This window comes from Oryzias latipes, chromosome 11 (genome assembly GCF_053564925.1).
Source record: "Oryzias latipes strain Hd-rR chromosome 11, Olatipes_Hd-rR_3.1".
NCBI classification, from domain to species: Eukaryota; Metazoa; Chordata; class Actinopteri; order Beloniformes; family Adrianichthyidae; genus Oryzias; species Oryzias latipes.
Window position 1 is genome coordinate 23120445 of NC_136247.1, and position 16573 is coordinate 23137017.

Here is a 16573-nt window from a genome sequence, read left to right on the forward strand (position 1 = left end):
AGCAGCAATGGCAGCAGCAGCACCGACAGCAACAGCAGCTGTTGCTACTGCTGCAGGACAGAATAATTTGTGAAAATGAATGTAATTCTAATTTCTCTTTTATGTTCCTTTCATCAAGTTCTCTCTCTGCATCTTTTCAGGTGGACATGCGCTCGCTGCTGAAGTAACTGTTGGGAACCAACCAGGAACATATGAAAAGTGTCCGTCACCCTCATGGACCGCGTTCCTGACCCAGCACCGCAGTTCGAGGTGGACGTGGACCTCGGCTTTGCTCTCTTCTTCTTAGGTCTCCTGTGTTTATTCCTCCTGGCTACGGTGGTGCGCTGCGCCCAAACTGTGGTGGATCCCTATGGTTCCATTTCCATCTCCACCTACGAGGAGGAGCAGATCACTTGAGTCAGGGAACGTTACAGACGTCTCTGGAAAAACATGAAGACGTTTGCAGACCACTCATTTGAAGAGTGCGCAGTCTCTAAAGACAAACGAATCGCAGTTATGTGACCATCCCAGCTTTGGGACACCAAAGCTGAAACATCATTCAGGGGCCTGTCCTGAAGGAGGAACCTAAACTAAAGAACATTTTGGACAATAGATTTCCACCCGTTTGTACATTTGGATAATTAAGTTGAATTTTCTCTTCCAAGTGGAAAAACTCAGTTGTATTTTAGGCGTTTTATGACTGTAGATCCAATTCAGTGTATTTATAACATATCAACTCACAAGCAGAATTGTGTTCAAACACAAAGAACATCAAGCAGATCTTTAGTCCAGATGATTCCAGTAAGGTATTATTTTAATGTTGTGCTAATAGCCCGCTTTAACCACCAGCAGATTACACTGGAGGGTTTTAAGTGAAATTCCTGCACTGAAAAATTAAATTTAAAAAAACCCTGTAGGTAGATTTTTCAATAGAAGTTTATTAAATGTATACTGTATATGCATCTATTTTAAAATCACTGAATCTACCACGTCAAATTTTTTCTAAAAATGTTTTACAGCCATCTTTGCAGATGAAAAAAAGGCTAATATGCAAAGTCTATGATTGTTTAAAGGATGTTGAGCATTGAGCAACTTGCTTTGATCTGCCTTCAGCAGACAGTACTCCATTTAAGGGTACTACAAGTATATTTCATTAAGGCACTGAAAATTTACTTTTGTGTAATGTAAGCTTAAAATGTTCCAATTTTGTCTGAAAGAATATTTAATTAGTATACTTTCTACACCTTACATGGTCTATGGTATTCCTTCTATACAAAAAAAACTTTTTGTAAGCTTTATTCATGATTTAAATGGCTTTGTTGTCATTTTAAATATGTTATTTTTAAATGTAACAATTTTCTGAGCTCATAATGTTATGTTGGGAAACTATATTTTAAAATTAGGCACTTTTCATTAACAAGACGCAAAGTACACACCTTTCTTGTCTTGATTAATAAAATATTATATGCATTGTTTTTAAGCCTTTTTCGTTTTACTTTTTGGAGTGCATTCGATTTCTTTCAGTGCAATACTCCAAGCGGCCACGTGGGGGTAGAATAGCGCTATTTTTTTTGCTGATCATTGAAAAGCACAAAAGAAGGAGAAGAAAAGAAGCCGTGGCTTTAACGACGACAAACGGACATTAAAGTGTCGGATTCGCTCATTAGCTAACATTTACCGCTAGTTTATCTGTTTGTTCCGTTTCCTCCGTTTGGATGAGAATTGGAGTACAGCAGCAGGTAAGCTGCGGGTTCCGGTGACATGTTTATGTTTTTGTTTACTAAATCTATCAACAGCAGCAGTTTTCATCGCTGGATCGTAATAATGTTTCCCTTTCTTTTTTTTTTTTTTTAGAATTTTTAGGAAATTATTCTGTTAGCATTTTCCCGTCAAATCCACTTCTACACTTTCTGCTTGGAGAAAAATAACGGACAGAGTAAACTCACAAGTTTCTGATCTTATTTCCAATTACATTGTTATATAATCAACTTATAAAACTTAAATGAATTGATTCAATTGGGAACAAGTAATTGAGTTAAATGTATTCAATCTAATTTCTTACGTCTATCGAACTCAATAGTTGTTAAACAACTCAAATTTACATATTTATCTAACTAAATGTCATATTACTTCAATGCAATTAAACGTTTTTCCATATTAATTATTGTACTTCTTGAACTTTCATGTGTCTAAGTTAGAGGCTGCAGATTTTTGTATTTTTATAAAATTAAAATAAATGATACAGTTTGGATTTTCAATATATAAAATATATTTAATTAACATGGCTTTGACAATAACTTGATTTCTTATACTGCGCTGTCACACTAGTGGTGCTAAATAAACTCATCATCCTCTCACTCATGGTACAGAAAGAATCAAACATATCAGGGTAAAATAACTCGGCAAAACACAGTATAACAACTAAACATATCATATTTAGACAAAAACCTACACTTAAACTCAAATCCGTCCAGACAGGCAAAGGTAATAGTATCCCACAATTACTTGCGGTGCCGATCTAACAGCAGCACCGCAGTTACACCTACTTAACTGGATTAATTTGAATGAAAGTAAAATAAATGTCTGATAACTATGTGTTATTTCTAAGTTGAATGAAAATGATTTATCTTAACTAAAGCAAATAATTAAGTTAGATCAATGTAAAAAAGTTTATCTTTCCAACATCCATACCTGGTCTTATCACCCTCTCATGGTGGAAAAAGTATTATCTGAGCTTCTTCATCCACTAAATCATCTTCAAATGGACACGCCATGCTGTTTCACCTCTCTGAAAACAAACTAACCTTCAACTAAACCTGCTCCAGACCAGGTTATGTCCAGAGCATGAGTTGCTATGGCAATGTAACATACCCTGAAACATACCTCTGTTTTTGGAACTAAAAGCTGAGGTTATCCGCTTCCTTAGCCTCAAACGTACCGTGGTAACTCACATAACCTGCTTTCTGGAATACCCCCCTGGTTTGTGCGGAAATCCCACCTTTAGCACCAGAATTTGCGCCTAAAAATGAAAAATAAGTCAGGGAAAAGTTAGAAAATTCACCCTCTGATTATGCTTCTGAGGTTAAAATTTACCTTTAATAAAAGAGATTCCTGTAAAGAACTCAGAAATGTGACTAAATGTGTTAGAAATGAAACCACAAAAAGTAATTTAAAAAATGCAAATGAAAAGTTAAAGAACTTCAAACACAGTTATTTATATATTTGTTTTAAAAAAAGAGGAAAGCTTGATAACCAGGTAAATGGAAAATAAATATTTAAACACATACAGAGGCTGGAAGAAGTTCCAAAAATTACCCTTAACTTTTATTGTCTTCATTTCAACCAGAACATTGTAAGAAAAAGTCGTTCCCCCCCAAAACGTACTAATAAGAATCTGGAAAAAAAGTCAAGCTGTTGGTTTAAGATCTGCCATTTCTGAATGAACTGACTAAAGGAATCCCTCAGGGAAAAAGTGGTCTATTTTAGTGAGCGCACTAAAATTATGTTTAGTCTACTCTAAAAGGGAGTGTACTTCAAGTTTACTTTGTATGTATGCATATATGCTTATATATAATTGTTCCAATTCAATAACTTTGTTGTCATTTTACATTATTCAATGAAAAGTGTAACTTTTAACTTTTTTGGCACATTAAAGCTTTCACAGATGCTCAGAATGAATCAGAAATGCAAAATATTGACATTTTATCTGACATGTTAAAATATATTTTGAGTTTTTTATATTTAATCAAGTTTAAATCTGAACATATATCATTTAGTCTCTGCAATTGTTTATCTTTTTTAAATAAATGATTAGTTAATATTCATATTACTGCTGTTCTATATGTTATTGCTGTCAAGTCACTTATTTCTGTGGTTTTATACTTTTGTAATATAATGATTAATACTTTTGGTGAGAGAAGTTCCTTTTTTCCCCCAACACATGCAGTCAAACGGGGTTACAGAGTAGAAAAAACAGGCATCTGACCTTGGATGTTTATCTCTCTCTTTGGCTTGTGGCAAACAAAGGATACTGAGTTTTTCTGTGAGAAACGTGGGATCCTCTCAGCAGACTGTGTATCTGAAGCATTGGAATTTCAGTCGTTCAAACTACTTAAATTCACTTCTCTTGTGATATTTATGCTTCTAAATGTGTTCCTGCAGATATGGAGGTGGAGGAGTTGGAGGCCAAAGCTGCAGAGAAGTCCAGGAGGCCCGTAGAAAACAAAAGAAAGACACAGTCTGTCAAAAAAGGAGATGATGGTAATAGTATTGAACTGAGATGATTTGCTTCTACTAGATCAAAATGAACCAATTTTTGTAATGCTCTGCAAATGAAGCTCCTTCAGTTTGGTCTTTAAAACTGGAAAAATTAGGTTTTCAAAAATCGAAACTGCTCTTTTTTTTTTTTTTTTTTTTCATTTTTTATGAACTTTTCAGGGAAAAATATCAGTATTGTGGTCTGGCATTGAGCTCAGCAGCACCATTCTGCCCGAACACGTCATAGATGTCAGAGTTTAATGTCTCAGTGATGTCGGCTGGTTGCTGGAAGTGAAATACAAATTATTTTCTTTCAGAAAACTCCTCCGATTCTCTTAAGCAAGAAACTCCCAGCAAGGCTTCAAGGTGGGAGAACGACTGCAACGCTGTCAACTCCATCAAAGAGGCGGTGGTGGTTCTGACCAGGCTTCCTGACTATAAGATCAGCGCTCTGCGTCCGCCAACACCTCCGCAGTTCTACAGCGAAGACGAGTCCCTCAGCAGCTCGGGTTCAGATATGGGGTGGGAGTCGGAGGAAGACTCCAGCGACTCAGACGTACCCGCTTTAAACCACAAACAGAATCCTTCTGCGTCTGCATCCAGCAGCAGCGGTAAGGCCGGCGTCGAATCCCAACACTTCACTCTTTAAGGATGTTTTTTTTGTTGTCACGGCAGCAGAAATAGTCTCCCGTTTACCTTCAGCTTTTGGCCATTGTTCTCGAGAAACTTCAAAGATTCCCTCCGCACTGGCAAAAGAGGAAGTCAGGGTAGACATGATGGTCCTGGCCAGGAGGAGACCTTTAAAATGGAAACGAGGGAAGATGGTGGAGATAATTACAAAAGGTAAAACAATCGACGCTTCGGGGGTGTTTTCCAATAAAATATCTAACATGAATGTCAGGATTTAAGCTTTTAAACTGCTGCTTTTGTCTTTTTGTTAAAGAAAATGATTTTGAGATACTTAAAGACCCACTCCGATCATCTTCTGTTCCCAGTGGCCTTTTAATTATTATTATTTTGCCAGTTTTAGGCAAAAGTCTTTTTTAAAAATTGGCGTTTTCTAGAACGTAGTTTCTGCAGAGGGGCTCTGAGTTCTGGGGGGGAGGGGGGGGGGGTGATGCAACCCCACCCCCCTTCCCGTTCCCCATAACTGAGATCTATAGTTTACACGCTCTCCTGCTAGGTTACAGCCCCTCACAACCCATACCTGACATTTGCGGTGCAACAAAAATGGTGAGTAATATTGGAGGCATCCAGTTCTGATCTGATTCAGAGTCAGAAATGCAAAATTGAGGCTAATTTTCATTATGAATGTCCTCCATCATCAGAAAAAAGTGTTAAAAACAAGTTTTCGTCTGGGTTGGTCTTTAAAATGTTTGTTACTCTTGAAAGCATTTCTAAAGCACAGTCCCAACAGTTTGAATGAAAGAACGGTGATGCATTGAGACCACCTGCTGGGTTATTTTTTTGTCGTTGCAGCGGACGGACGGGTGAAATACAGAGTGAGCTTTGAAGAAAAGGGGAAGTGTGTGGTTTCCGGACACCATATTGCCTTTGATTCCAGGCCGAAGGTGGAGCAGCTGTGCGTGGGCGCCCGAGTGGTGGTGCGCTGTCAAAACAACAAGTTCCGCTTCCGGCCGGGAATCCTGGCTGAGCTCCCCAGCAGAAAGAACCAGTTCAGGTTCCGGTTGAAAGAGAAAACCCTAAAGGCGTCCCAGCAGGCTTCATCTGACTCTGACCCTTTTTCTGTGTTTGGCAGGTTTTTGGTCTTCGTAGACGATCACACACCCGTGTATGTGGGGCTACCTCTGTTTCATTTGGTGTGCAGGCCATGTGAGTTCAAACTTTTCAGTGTTCTGTCCCGCAGCAGCCGTCTGGGACTGAAGGACCAGATTGTTTTCTCAATTCTTCTGTCTTCCTGCGCCTTTGAGACCAAACTTCCACACAAACTGAGAAACTCACCAAAATTGTACACCTGCCAGCGGAAATACATTTTGTACAGTAAATGACATCACACTGGGAGAAACCATTAAAAAAAATCCCTTCATGAAACCAAAACACTCGTCTCGGATATATCCAAAACAAAGTTAAAAAAAAACCTTTTGTTGAGGCAATCTTCAGGAAGTTTCACATTTGCCACCGGGTTAAGTCTACAACCACAACCAAAGTTTTGTTAACCTTTGACCTGAGGAAGAGGCTGCCAATTTGACTTTTCCAGAAAAAAAAAAAAGATTTATTTGATATCTTCCAACTACGTCAGAGTTTTAGGGCCAGTTTACAAACAAAAAAATGTGGGTTTTTTTTGTTACAACTTTAAATCTCTTAAATTTACGACTTTATTCTCGTCAAAATTGTTTGTTTATCTGAGCCTTGCTTGAAGGGGTTCTGTGTCGGCAAAGAGGAGTTTCATATGTTAAAAAAAAACAACGGAGCTCAGAGACACTTTATTCTGCCTTGTTCATTCACATACCCAGAAGTCCATTTGTCTCATTACGCCATGAACCTGTCATGCGCAGAAGAAGCACCGCAGCGGAAGTAAACAGTGTTCCATACGCCCCCTCCTCCAGATAAAACGTTTCAACATAAAACAACAAAGAGGAATGAAAATAGTCTGTTATATTAGCCTCAGAATGTTGAAAATGCCATAAAATGCTCCTCCTCAGACGGAAGCGTCATACAGACTTAGAGATATCTTGGTTTAAAGTGCTGCAGGGACACCGATGTCTTCATCAACGGGCTGCAGAGATCCTACAAGCCGCCAATCAATAAATAAAACATTAAAAAATAGTAAATCAAACAAATGAGCTTCTAAACATTTGGAACGTTATCAATAAACATTCAGCTCACCTGTTAGTTTAAGTTTAGTCGGTCTGCTCTTCTGCTGCGTGGCCTTCACTTCCTGCTCTGTATGCTCACCTCTAATCTTGCAATGTAGATTTACGACTTTAAATCTCATAATATGACTTTTTTTTTTCAACCCTAAAACTCCGTCATATCCGACAAATTGAAACCCCTCCAGGAGATTTTGATCTATCACCTCCTAACTTGTCAACCTTTGTGGAAAACCTTTGTGAAATAAACATTCTTTGAACAGCAATCGCAAGGTGAGCTCGTAAAAGTGGCGTTCCCCTGTTGCTCGCACATTTATTCCTAGAATATTGAGAACATTCAGCACATGAATCCTTGGCTCAAGCTGAACGAAAAGATATGATGTACAATATAAACTTAGTAGGATTGTGGGCGTGGTTTAAAATAAACTCCAATTGCCAAGGAAATCCAAACATTTTCTTTTGCAGAATCTTTTAAAAGTTATGTAAACAAGTTGGCCCCCCCCAGGCGACCAAAAGATGAAACGGTTGCTATGGAGATAAAACTAACAAAAAAGTGTTGTTGTTTTTTTTTATTGAATTGGTGCGATTGGCATTTAGCAGTCGGTCAGCTAGTGAGGTTCCAAAAAGGGCAGCGGGGGTGGGAGCGGGTTATGGCTTTAATTTAGTTTTGTTATTGAAAACCATGTTTCTTTTTCATATATTTTCTGTATTTCCATACTGTAGCTGAGAAATTGTTGGGGTTTTATTTTTGTGACATTCTGTGTTTTTTATTCTCATTTGTGGATTTTTTGATTTGCCTCTTCTCTTTCTTATAATACGGTTGTTTACTTAAATTTATACAACAACAAAAAAAAATCAAGCATTTTTGTACAAACCTCCCAGACTGCTGTTTGTTCATCCGGATGCTATAGATGTAGATGAGAGGAAAGGATGAGGACCGTCCTCTCTGACGTGTCCCCTCTGTTTTCGGTGACAGTGGAGGACGTTTTGGCGGATGTTCCTGACGGGCATCACAAATGCTTCATGAAGCAGTACCTGAGGGACTGGCCGTACCCGCGTACCTTCAAGTACGGGCCGGGACAGCACTTCACGGTGGAGCTGAACGGCGAGATGCAGCGCTGCCAGGTGGCGGCTGTGGACTGCAGCTTGATTCAGGTCGTTTTTGAGGTTGGTATCAGTCATCTTTGTTTTGGTTTGTTCCGTTTAGCAGAAGTTTTGTGTCATTAGGATCACATAAAAAAGCTGGGCTCATGAATAACCTACATGTCTAGGAATGATTCACACTGTGAGTCTCGCTGCAAATTCATGGTTTTATAAGGGCATCAAATTGAAATAGGAAATATTTTAAACCAGCAACCTCTTTGGATTATTAATAAATGGAGAAAAACATAAATTAATTTGTATTTTGTTAACTAGTGTTGGTTTTATTATTAAAACGTGAAACTATAATAGAGTTCTAACATTTCTAGTTGATGAAATGAGACAAAAGTTTGTTTTTATACACTTTAAGAAAACTTTCTGAGTTTAGTTTAGGTCAGGAATAGTTGATTGTTTCTCTTTTTGAACGTTTTCTTTGTTCCAGGAGAGCCAGCGCAGAGAGTGGATCTACAGAGGCTCCATGCGTCTCCAACACTTTGCACTGTTGGAACCACGATGGAAGGAAGAGGCAAATAATTCCTCTGACTCTGATTGAAAAAAGAAAAAAATATGCAGAAAATGTTAAATAGGAAATATTATTTGTAATATTTAGTTTCATCTGTTATCTCAGAGATTTAAGCAAATAGTTCAGCTCCCCAAAACAGTGGTTGTATTAATTTATTGTTTTTTCACAGCTGGGAGGGGAATGTTTTTTATTGCTTTAGCTCAAACTTATGTTTTGTTTGAATTGAACTGGCTTCCAGGGTGAACCACGCCTTTGCATGCCAGTGGCTGGGATAGGCTCCAGCATCTTAATGACCCCGAAAGAGTTTAAGCAAGTTTGAAAACTGGATTTCTTTCTGTTTAAATGGAAATCCCTCACGTTTGTGTGATCAAATCACATTGTAATTATATAGCACTTTTCATACAAAGTTTTCTGTTTTAGGCTTTTATTTTTTTTTTTGGTCTGTTTCTTTTGCAGGGAAAAGCTTGTGAAAAACAAATAAAAGGTGGGACAACTCATCTGATCAGTGATGTTTCTAAGTTTATGGAAAAGTGTGAAGTCGGGAACTGAAATGTGTGAATAAATGTGATGGAAAGGTGCATTTGGGTTTAATTTACCTACAGGCTGGCAGTGAAGAATGTATCATTTGCTAAACGAGCTGTGGTCTAAATATGACAAATGTTTTTTATTACATAAATTTTAGAAGAAGAACAGGTAGCTATAGATTAATGACAGACAGCAATGTTCTTTTTTGTTGTGTTTTTTTTTTTTGACAGAAAAAAGCTACTCTTTAGTGAAGTCAGAAAGTAAAAGTAATAGTTTTATGTCATTTATCATTGTTAAGGTTTTTAAGGAGCCTTTAGAAAAAGATCAAATGGTATATCATTATCTCTACTAAATAAATTCAGTAACAAAATTGTTTTTGAACATATCTTGCTTTTATTGCAACTAAGAAAACCAAATTTCATTTAAAATACCTTAAGAAACACCTAAAACTGTATATAATAGTAAAAAAAACTCACTCCTATGATTGTATTTAGGTTTCCTGTTGATGGGAAATTTAATGCATATATTTTAGTAGGAAATACTTGCAAAGTAAAGACAACGAAATTACTTTACAAACCTTAGAATAAGCCATACTAAATACATTAACCTGTGAAAAAATACAAGGCCTAAGACAAAAACCATCAATTGGCGCTAATGTAATAATTTATGTTTCAAGTATTTCTTTTTATTTGTTTATAAAATGAAAAAATATCGGGATCAGAAAAAATGCTTGTGTTTACACCCCAGTCCAGAAGGTGGCGATGTTGTACCAACTAGTCGGTTTTCCCACATTCAATAATTATAAATGCAGACCATGCTTATGAACAATATGTGGCTCCTTATGCTGCAGACTGTAACCCACTGTTTTTCTGTAAAACTTATCATTCTATTTTTAAGCAATGTGTTAAATATAATCTATCGATATAAACAAAAGCCCTTGACCCACACTCCAGACCAAGTGGTGGCAGTAATGTTATTTACTATTTAAACACCCGAAGACGAAGAAAGCGCACTGACTGTTGTGTGGGTTTTCTGTTTTCTGAACAGAAGCAGAAATTACTTTTTAAATCACGATTTTCACTTTTGGAAGTGAGTGATTGGTTTTTTTTTTTTTGGCTGGTTTTCTGTTCCTACGGGTGTGAAGGAAACTACACCGCTTGAATCAGTTACTGATACAATTGGAATTTAATAGCCCCCCCCGCGAAAAAAAGATACCCAACCCACCACCCTGAGAAGAAAACTAAAAATGCACGCAAAGCATCACGCGCGGATCACCAACAAGGTAAGAAGCTACTTTGGATCATGTGAGAATGTAAATTTAACGTGGCGTGGATGGAGAAAGAAATATATAAATTTATATACACATACATGTGTGGGTGCGCGCGCGCGTGTGTGTGCATCTTGAAAGAGACATTGAAAATAAAAACAAGTGAAATTTGTTTAAAAATAAATTAAAACTAACATTGTTGCCACTTGAAAAATGGTGTTTATTCGTATAACAGCTGCTATTTATACATTTCCAGATTTTTCTTTTTCCTTGTTTCTGTCCCCTTTGCATTCAGCTTCTAACTATCTCCCCCAAATGAAGTCCAACTCTTAAGGCGCACAATCAAGACTCCCCCGCATCCACACCCCCACACCCCCCCCCACACACACACACACACAGCGTATGTGTTGTTGGACACATCCTGTGTTCAGTCATGGAGGAAGATGAGATGGAAATGGATGCAGAAGAGCTCCAGATGTGGGTCAGAGATCAGGTAGAGAAGGCCGAGCTGATCTCTCCAGCTCTCCTGCAGAAGTACGATGAACTTCACCGTCTCCTGGAAGGCAGACAGAATCAGACCAAACGGATGCTGCAACTCTGCCAGTGAGTCTGTCTTCTCTACTATTTCACTTCACCATCCTGGTGGTTTCTCCCGCACTGACTCCTGCTGCCCTGCAGGTCTTTAACAGCCTGTGAAAACCTTGCCAAGGAGCTGTATAGTGGACTTGGATGGGAGTATGAGGTCTTGGACTCCGATGAAGGGAACAAACCTCCAAGTAATGGTAAGAAACCATTATCAACGCGTCATAGGTGTGTACTGTTTTGAATTGTAAGTCTTTTTTCCTCATTTCTTTCTCAGGACACACTCTGCCGTCGTCCGCTAGCTCTGAGAATCTTTCATCTCCTTCTCCTGGAGGTCAAACCACTCAGTTACCAAAAACTCAAAAGACATTTGAGGATCAAAAAGTTCCCTTAGGTCTGAAAGAAAAAGCTGTTGTTGTTTTAAGAAGACTCAGTAGATCGCAGCTCGCCAAATTCATCAAAGTTCAGAATCCACCGGTGCTTCAGAATGGGAAAGGTGACGGGGACGATCTGAGGGAACCAGAGGTAGACTCCAACGATGAAGAGTTTCAGATCCCTGATAACATGACTCAAAAGAAGAGAAAAATCCATCACAAGAACCAAAACCTGGAGCAAAGACCCGTAAAAAGAATCAGAACTGATGTGGTGGATAAAACTGGCAGGGAAGCTCAGAAGATCCCGTCTCCCCGAGTCAGCCTCAGGATTGCTGCTTCAAGCCACGCCACAAAAGATCGGGAACGACAGTCGGAGACCGCAAAAACAGCAGCAGCAGCAGCAGCACGCCGGTCAGAACCAGCAAGACCGCGGTCCAAACCGGAAAAAACAAGAACGCCGCCTGCAACTGTAGAGAAGACACTGAAAGGTGGAGAGGACAACAAGGGGAGGCAGGCAGCAAGCGCTTCCTCTCCAGCAGGAAACCAGACCGGTAATGGTTGGTTTACAGTCTTATGTCACTTTTCTTAAGTTTTACATTTGCTTTTAAAGAGACCAAATATACCAAAACCTGTTTTATGAACAACAAAAGGTGGTATAAAATATGCAGTCCACTTAAGATGGGGAGGCTGTTTTTTTCACTTTAGAAATGTTTTTGTGACATTTTTCCCCGAGTTTGTTTCATAAGAAATAAATGTTTGAAGTTACATATCTGCAGCATTTTTTATTTTCCTGCAGCCTTTCCTGACTTCACTGGACCTTCTACCTGTTCCTGCTGGCCTTTCTCTGGCCTCCCTCAGAATTGTATCTGCATGAATTTGTCTGTTAGAAAAAGCAAACCCTTAAATGTGACGTTGGGTCCAGCCTGAAAGAGACCGGAACTCCACTGAATTGTGTCTTTCTGGAACAGCAGGAGTGGCCTCCGCAAAGAGCCAGACGAAGGTTCTGGCGAAGACGCCGCCAGAGGAGCTGACGCCAAACACGAGCGTCCTGGCAAGGAAAACGGGGCTGCACTGGGAGCTGGGGAAAATTACAAAAATAGTAAGCAAGGGTAAGAACTGAAACTTCACTTAAATGTTGGGCAGTCAGAGAAGATCCTGCTGTCCATTTTCCATCAACTATTCAAAAACGAGAATTCAATTGAGGCCTGAAATGAACCAACACAACTCAATGACGTTCCATAGTAAAGGGCAAAGGAAAGTGAGTCTGTTTGAGTTGTTGATTACAAATGTTTGAAATGGATACTGAAATCAGGCTTTGAGCTCAGTTTGGTGCACTTTCTAACATGGTTGGAACTGCAAAACTTCTTATTTCCAGGGTTTTGCTTCAGGCCAAACATGATCTGCAGCTTATCACAGATTTTAAACCATTTCAAAGACTTTAAAAGCATGATTACTTTTCTACTTACATGTGCTTTCACAATAGACCAGTGCTTCTCAATTATTTTTTGCAACCCCCCCCCCCCCCCCACACACACACACACACACACTCTCGCTGGGGTGACAATATATTAGATTAGTATCTATAGAAATTGTTTAAGTATAGCTAAAATTGTATTTTTTAACATTAACAAAAGAAAAAAAGCAATATAAATCCACTTTCAACACATATTAATTTTATTTAGCCACACAGAAACCCTGTTATAGTCTAAAACAGAAAAGAAGCTTAAAGTGCCTGAAATAAAAAAAATCTGTCATTCCTTATTGAAACTAGAAACAACAGAATGACATTATTATGAGGTGAGTCATCTAAAGGCACGTGATGATTCTGGTGTTGCGCAACAGAGGGAGCGCTCTGGGTCTGCGTTCCTGAGCCCACTACCCCTCCCCTCTCTTTCTCACACACGCGTGTGCGAGGAGACGGGAACACGCAGCTGCAGGGACGGCACTTCAGTTTCAGGCTGTTACAAACTCTGTGATAGAACAGATCATAGGGAACCAATAGAGGCGCAGATTTTTTTCCAAGCACTGAGCCGCTGTCACCGCCCCCCTTTTGCGTCCCGAGCAAGTGTCCATATTATCTGTACCTAAAACTGCTACTACTGGGCGAGGGGGGGCGCGCCCCACTATTTGAGAAACACTGCAATGGACTAACATAAATCCCCATTTTTCTTTTGCTTTGTGCTAAAGTTGTCGGTTTGTCCTAGCTTTTCATCCAGTTGCTTAACCTACCAGACAGACATTTAAAGCCCCACTCCGATCATCTTTCCATCGATTTTCAAAGTGGTCTTTTCATGATCATGACGCCGTTTTTAAGAAAAATCCAAAACCCTGTGTAGTTTTTTAGGACGTAGTTTCTGCAGAGCGGCAGGAGTTCATTAGCAATTCACCTCTGAGTTGTGGACTGTGGAACTATTGGTGCAGAGCAACCCCGCGCCCCCCTTCCCCTCTGGACCTAGTAGTCCTTCTACTAGGACCTTCTACGTCACAAATACGGTCTTTTTCAAACATTATTTTACATTACTTTACTCTTGCCTCCCAACGGTTTGAATAAAGAACTAAGTCGCAGCTTCTCCTCTGACACAGAAGTTCCTCTGGGTAGTCTCCTGGGCCCACCGACGTTTGTACTCACAAGTTACATGCCTGGTTTCTAACAAATACCTGTGTGGCGTTCAGGGTTGAGCATAAAGTTCATTATAATTATCAGTATAGGGTAGAATTATGATTGAGCATCAAAAAAAGAAATGCGTTTTTTTTTTGTTTGTTGGTCAGGTGATGGCGGGGTGAAATACAAGATCAATTTTGACCAGAAAGGAAAGCGCTTGGTGTCTGGTCACCATATGGCCTTTAAATCCGTGGCAAAGGTAGATCAGCTGGATATCGGCTCCCGTGTGGTGGTCCAACGAGGTGAGAAGTACCTTCCAGGTATCCTGGGAGAGGTCCCTTCCAGAAAGAACCGCATGAGGTGTGCATTTTTTGATAAATCTACGTTTACATGGTCCATATCACATCAATCATAATTTATTTGATTAATAAATTTCCACCTTTTAGATTCCTGGTTTTCACCGATGACGGCGCAGCAGTTTATGTTGGATTACCTTTACTGCACGTGGTGTGCAGACCGTGTACGTTTGAAATGCTTTCAGCTTTTACTAATTAAGATGTTGATCTGGATGTTTGAAATGTTGTATACAAAATGGAAAAAAAAAACCTTTATTGATCCCACAAAGGAGAAGTTACTACCATAAATTAGGTAGTTTCCCCTTTGTGGGATCAATAAAGTTTTATTCTATTCTATACCAAAAATATTTTTACTAAGGCTGTCATTAGCTGCGGTTACATGTGCAAAATGTCTTTGATCGGATTAGAATTGAACTGTGTACCCAGAAAAACTTTATCCGATAATAACAAACGTTGACATACGCCACACTTTCGGTCGGAACAAATCATTTGAACATGCGCAGGACAGTCGTAAACAAATTTTGATCCGAACGAGTCTGACAGGCGCCGAGTATTCTGAACGGTGTGGTCACATGACGCATTTTGGTTCTGATCAGGCGTTCATTCCGATTACTTTTGTCCATGTAACCACGGCTACTGACTGGATGTAAAATCCAATCAGGTCCTCCACATCTGATAAAAATCGTCCTGAAAACATCCTAAAAATAGGCTAACATGGTCTTAAACTGTTTCCATTCTTAAGCTAACTAAAATATGTAGCATAGAATAAAAATAAAATCAACACTATCTGACATGTTTGAAAAGCGGAGAGGTAAAAAAGCAGATTTGGAGCCAAGCTGAATTTAGCGATAACATGTCTCTTTTTTTTTTTTTTCCCCTGGAATTCACATCTCTGTTTCTGTTGTGATCCCAATAAAAACTTTATTATCCCATTCCTGTGACAGTGGAAGACCCGTTGGATGACATTCAGGACAAGGATCACTGGACTTTCATGAAGCAGTACTTGCAGGATTGGCCTTTCCCCCCCCAGAGCCAGTACAAGGTTGGGGAGGTCATGAAGGCAGAACATCGGGGAACCCAGCAGGACTGCAAGGTTCTGCTCATCGACAGTAGCTTGTTGAAAGTCGTTTTCCAGGTTTGCACCCCCTCATTGTTTTCCTGTTTCTCTTTCTGTATTATAGTATCTTCCGCCTTTTTTTTGCTGCTTAACTCCTTCCATTTTTCAGCTATTTTAACCATTCAACTATTAAAATGTTCGGCTCTTTCAGCTTTTTCCAGCTATGACTTTTGGTCCTTCAAATCCTTGAACTTTTCAAGATATTCCAGTATTTCCAGGATTTTTGCCTCCATTGAAATACATGGAGAATCCTTGGTGCAGAAGCTCGCTGGTTCGAGACCCGGCTCTGGCATTTTTCACAAAAATATCTTTTATGATTATTGTGCTGTTTTCACTTTATTTATGGTCAACTTTGATGATTTCCTTCTTTTTTATGAATTATTTTTCCAATTATTAGCCTTTAAATTTTATTTTCATTCAGCAATATAGCATTCAAACCTGCATTTTCTTCTGGAAATGCAGATCTTTCTAGTTTCTAGTGTTATCTTTGTGTGGTTCCTTTTTTTTGTGAGCTTTTGTGGTTTGTGTGGTCTTTCCCAGAGTGACGGGCACACAGAGTGGATCTACAGAGGCTCCTTACGGCTGGAGCACATGCTGAAACTGAGGCGCTGGATGATGTCCAAAAATAAGAAGAAAACCTGATCGTGTTTATCAACATGTGTCTGAAGTTATTTCAGAAAAGAAGTTGCAGAAGGAGGACATTAATTGTCGAGGTGCGCTGTTATCGAGGAACTTCCTTGTGAACAGTTGAATGGATTTTATTTAGTGTCTCTAAAAGTAAAATCTACATCTGAAGCATCTGTGGACATTACGCTGCTTTACTTCACTTTTTGTTCACTTTGTATTACATTAATTATGGATTCATGCTTACTTTAATGTAGTTTTTAGTCTTAATAAAATGTCTATTTTTCTGCTTGTTCTTCTTTTAGCCTGAAATGTGATTATAAGCAAAACATCTGCTGTTTATGACTGAAAAAATAAATGAAAAAAATCAAAATAAATTCAAATAATCTGCAATTA

The 16573-nt window shown here is 39.0% G+C and overlaps 2 protein-coding genes across 6 annotated transcripts; both read left to right on the plus strand.

Moving 5' to 3' along the window:
- Positions 1 to 1563: 1563 nt before the first annotated feature.
- LOC101162613 (histone-lysine N-methyltransferase SETDB1-B) lies at positions 1564 to 9308 on the plus strand. The gene is made up of 8 exons (XM_004073791.4): positions 1564 to 1718; positions 4141 to 4239; positions 4554 to 4847; positions 4939 to 5079; positions 5716 to 5917; positions 5996 to 6069; positions 8044 to 8234; positions 8650 to 9308. The coding sequence occupies exons 2-8, from the start codon at positions 4143 to 4145 to the stop codon at positions 8758 to 8760; spliced, it is 1110 nt and encodes a 369-aa protein (XP_004073839.1). The 5' UTR covers positions 1564 to 1718; positions 4141 to 4142; the 3' UTR covers positions 8761 to 9308.
- Positions 9309 to 10043: 735 nt separating this feature from the next.
- Positions 10044 to 16570, plus strand: LOC101171925 (uncharacterized). 5 transcript variants are annotated; one of them, XM_078955402.1, is made up of 9 exons: positions 10044 to 10537; positions 10779 to 11125; positions 11201 to 11304; positions 11382 to 12029; positions 12450 to 12587; positions 14248 to 14440; positions 14527 to 14600; positions 15381 to 15571; positions 16094 to 16570. In XM_078955402.1, exons 2-9 carry the CDS (start codon positions 10956 to 10958, stop codon positions 16193 to 16195), a joined length of 1620 nt encoding a protein of 539 aa, XP_078811528.1. In that variant the 5' UTR covers positions 10044 to 10537; positions 10779 to 10955; the 3' UTR covers positions 16196 to 16570. The 5 variants fall into 5 exon arrangements, with proteins under 5 accessions (XP_078811528.1, XP_023815907.1, XP_023815909.1 ...); XM_023960139.2 differs by having other exon boundaries at positions 10818 to 11125; positions 11382 to 12035; positions 12447 to 12587; XM_023960141.2 differs by having other exon boundaries at positions 10818 to 11125; positions 12447 to 12587.
- Positions 16571 to 16573: the final 3 nt, after the last annotated feature.

Bases quoted from the DNA above. Each gene is read 5' to 3' on its own strand.
- LOC101171925 (XM_023960139.2), top strand. From the start codon at position 10,956: ATGGAGGAAGATGAGATGGAAATGGATGCAGAAGAGCTCCAGATGTGG. The intron at 11,305-11,381 runs GTAAGAAACCAT...TTTCTTTCTCAG, and splicing joins GAACAAACCTCCAAGTAATG to GACACACTCTGCCGTCGTCC. The intron at 12,036-12,446 runs GTTGGTTTACAG...TTTCTGGAACAG, and splicing joins AGGAAACCAGACCGGTAATG to CAGGAGTGGCCTCCGCAAAG.
- LOC101162613 (XM_004073791.4), top strand. From the start codon at position 4,143: ATGGAGGTGGAGGAGTTGGAGGCCAAAGCTGCAGAGAAGTCCAGGAGG. The intron at 4,240-4,553 runs GTAATAGTATTG...ATTTTCTTTCAG, and splicing joins TGTCAAAAAAGGAGATGATG to AAAACTCCTCCGATTCTCTT. The intron at 4,848-4,938 runs GTAAGGCCGGCG...GTTTACCTTCAG, and splicing joins GTCTGCATCCAGCAGCAGCG to CTTTTGGCCATTGTTCTCGA.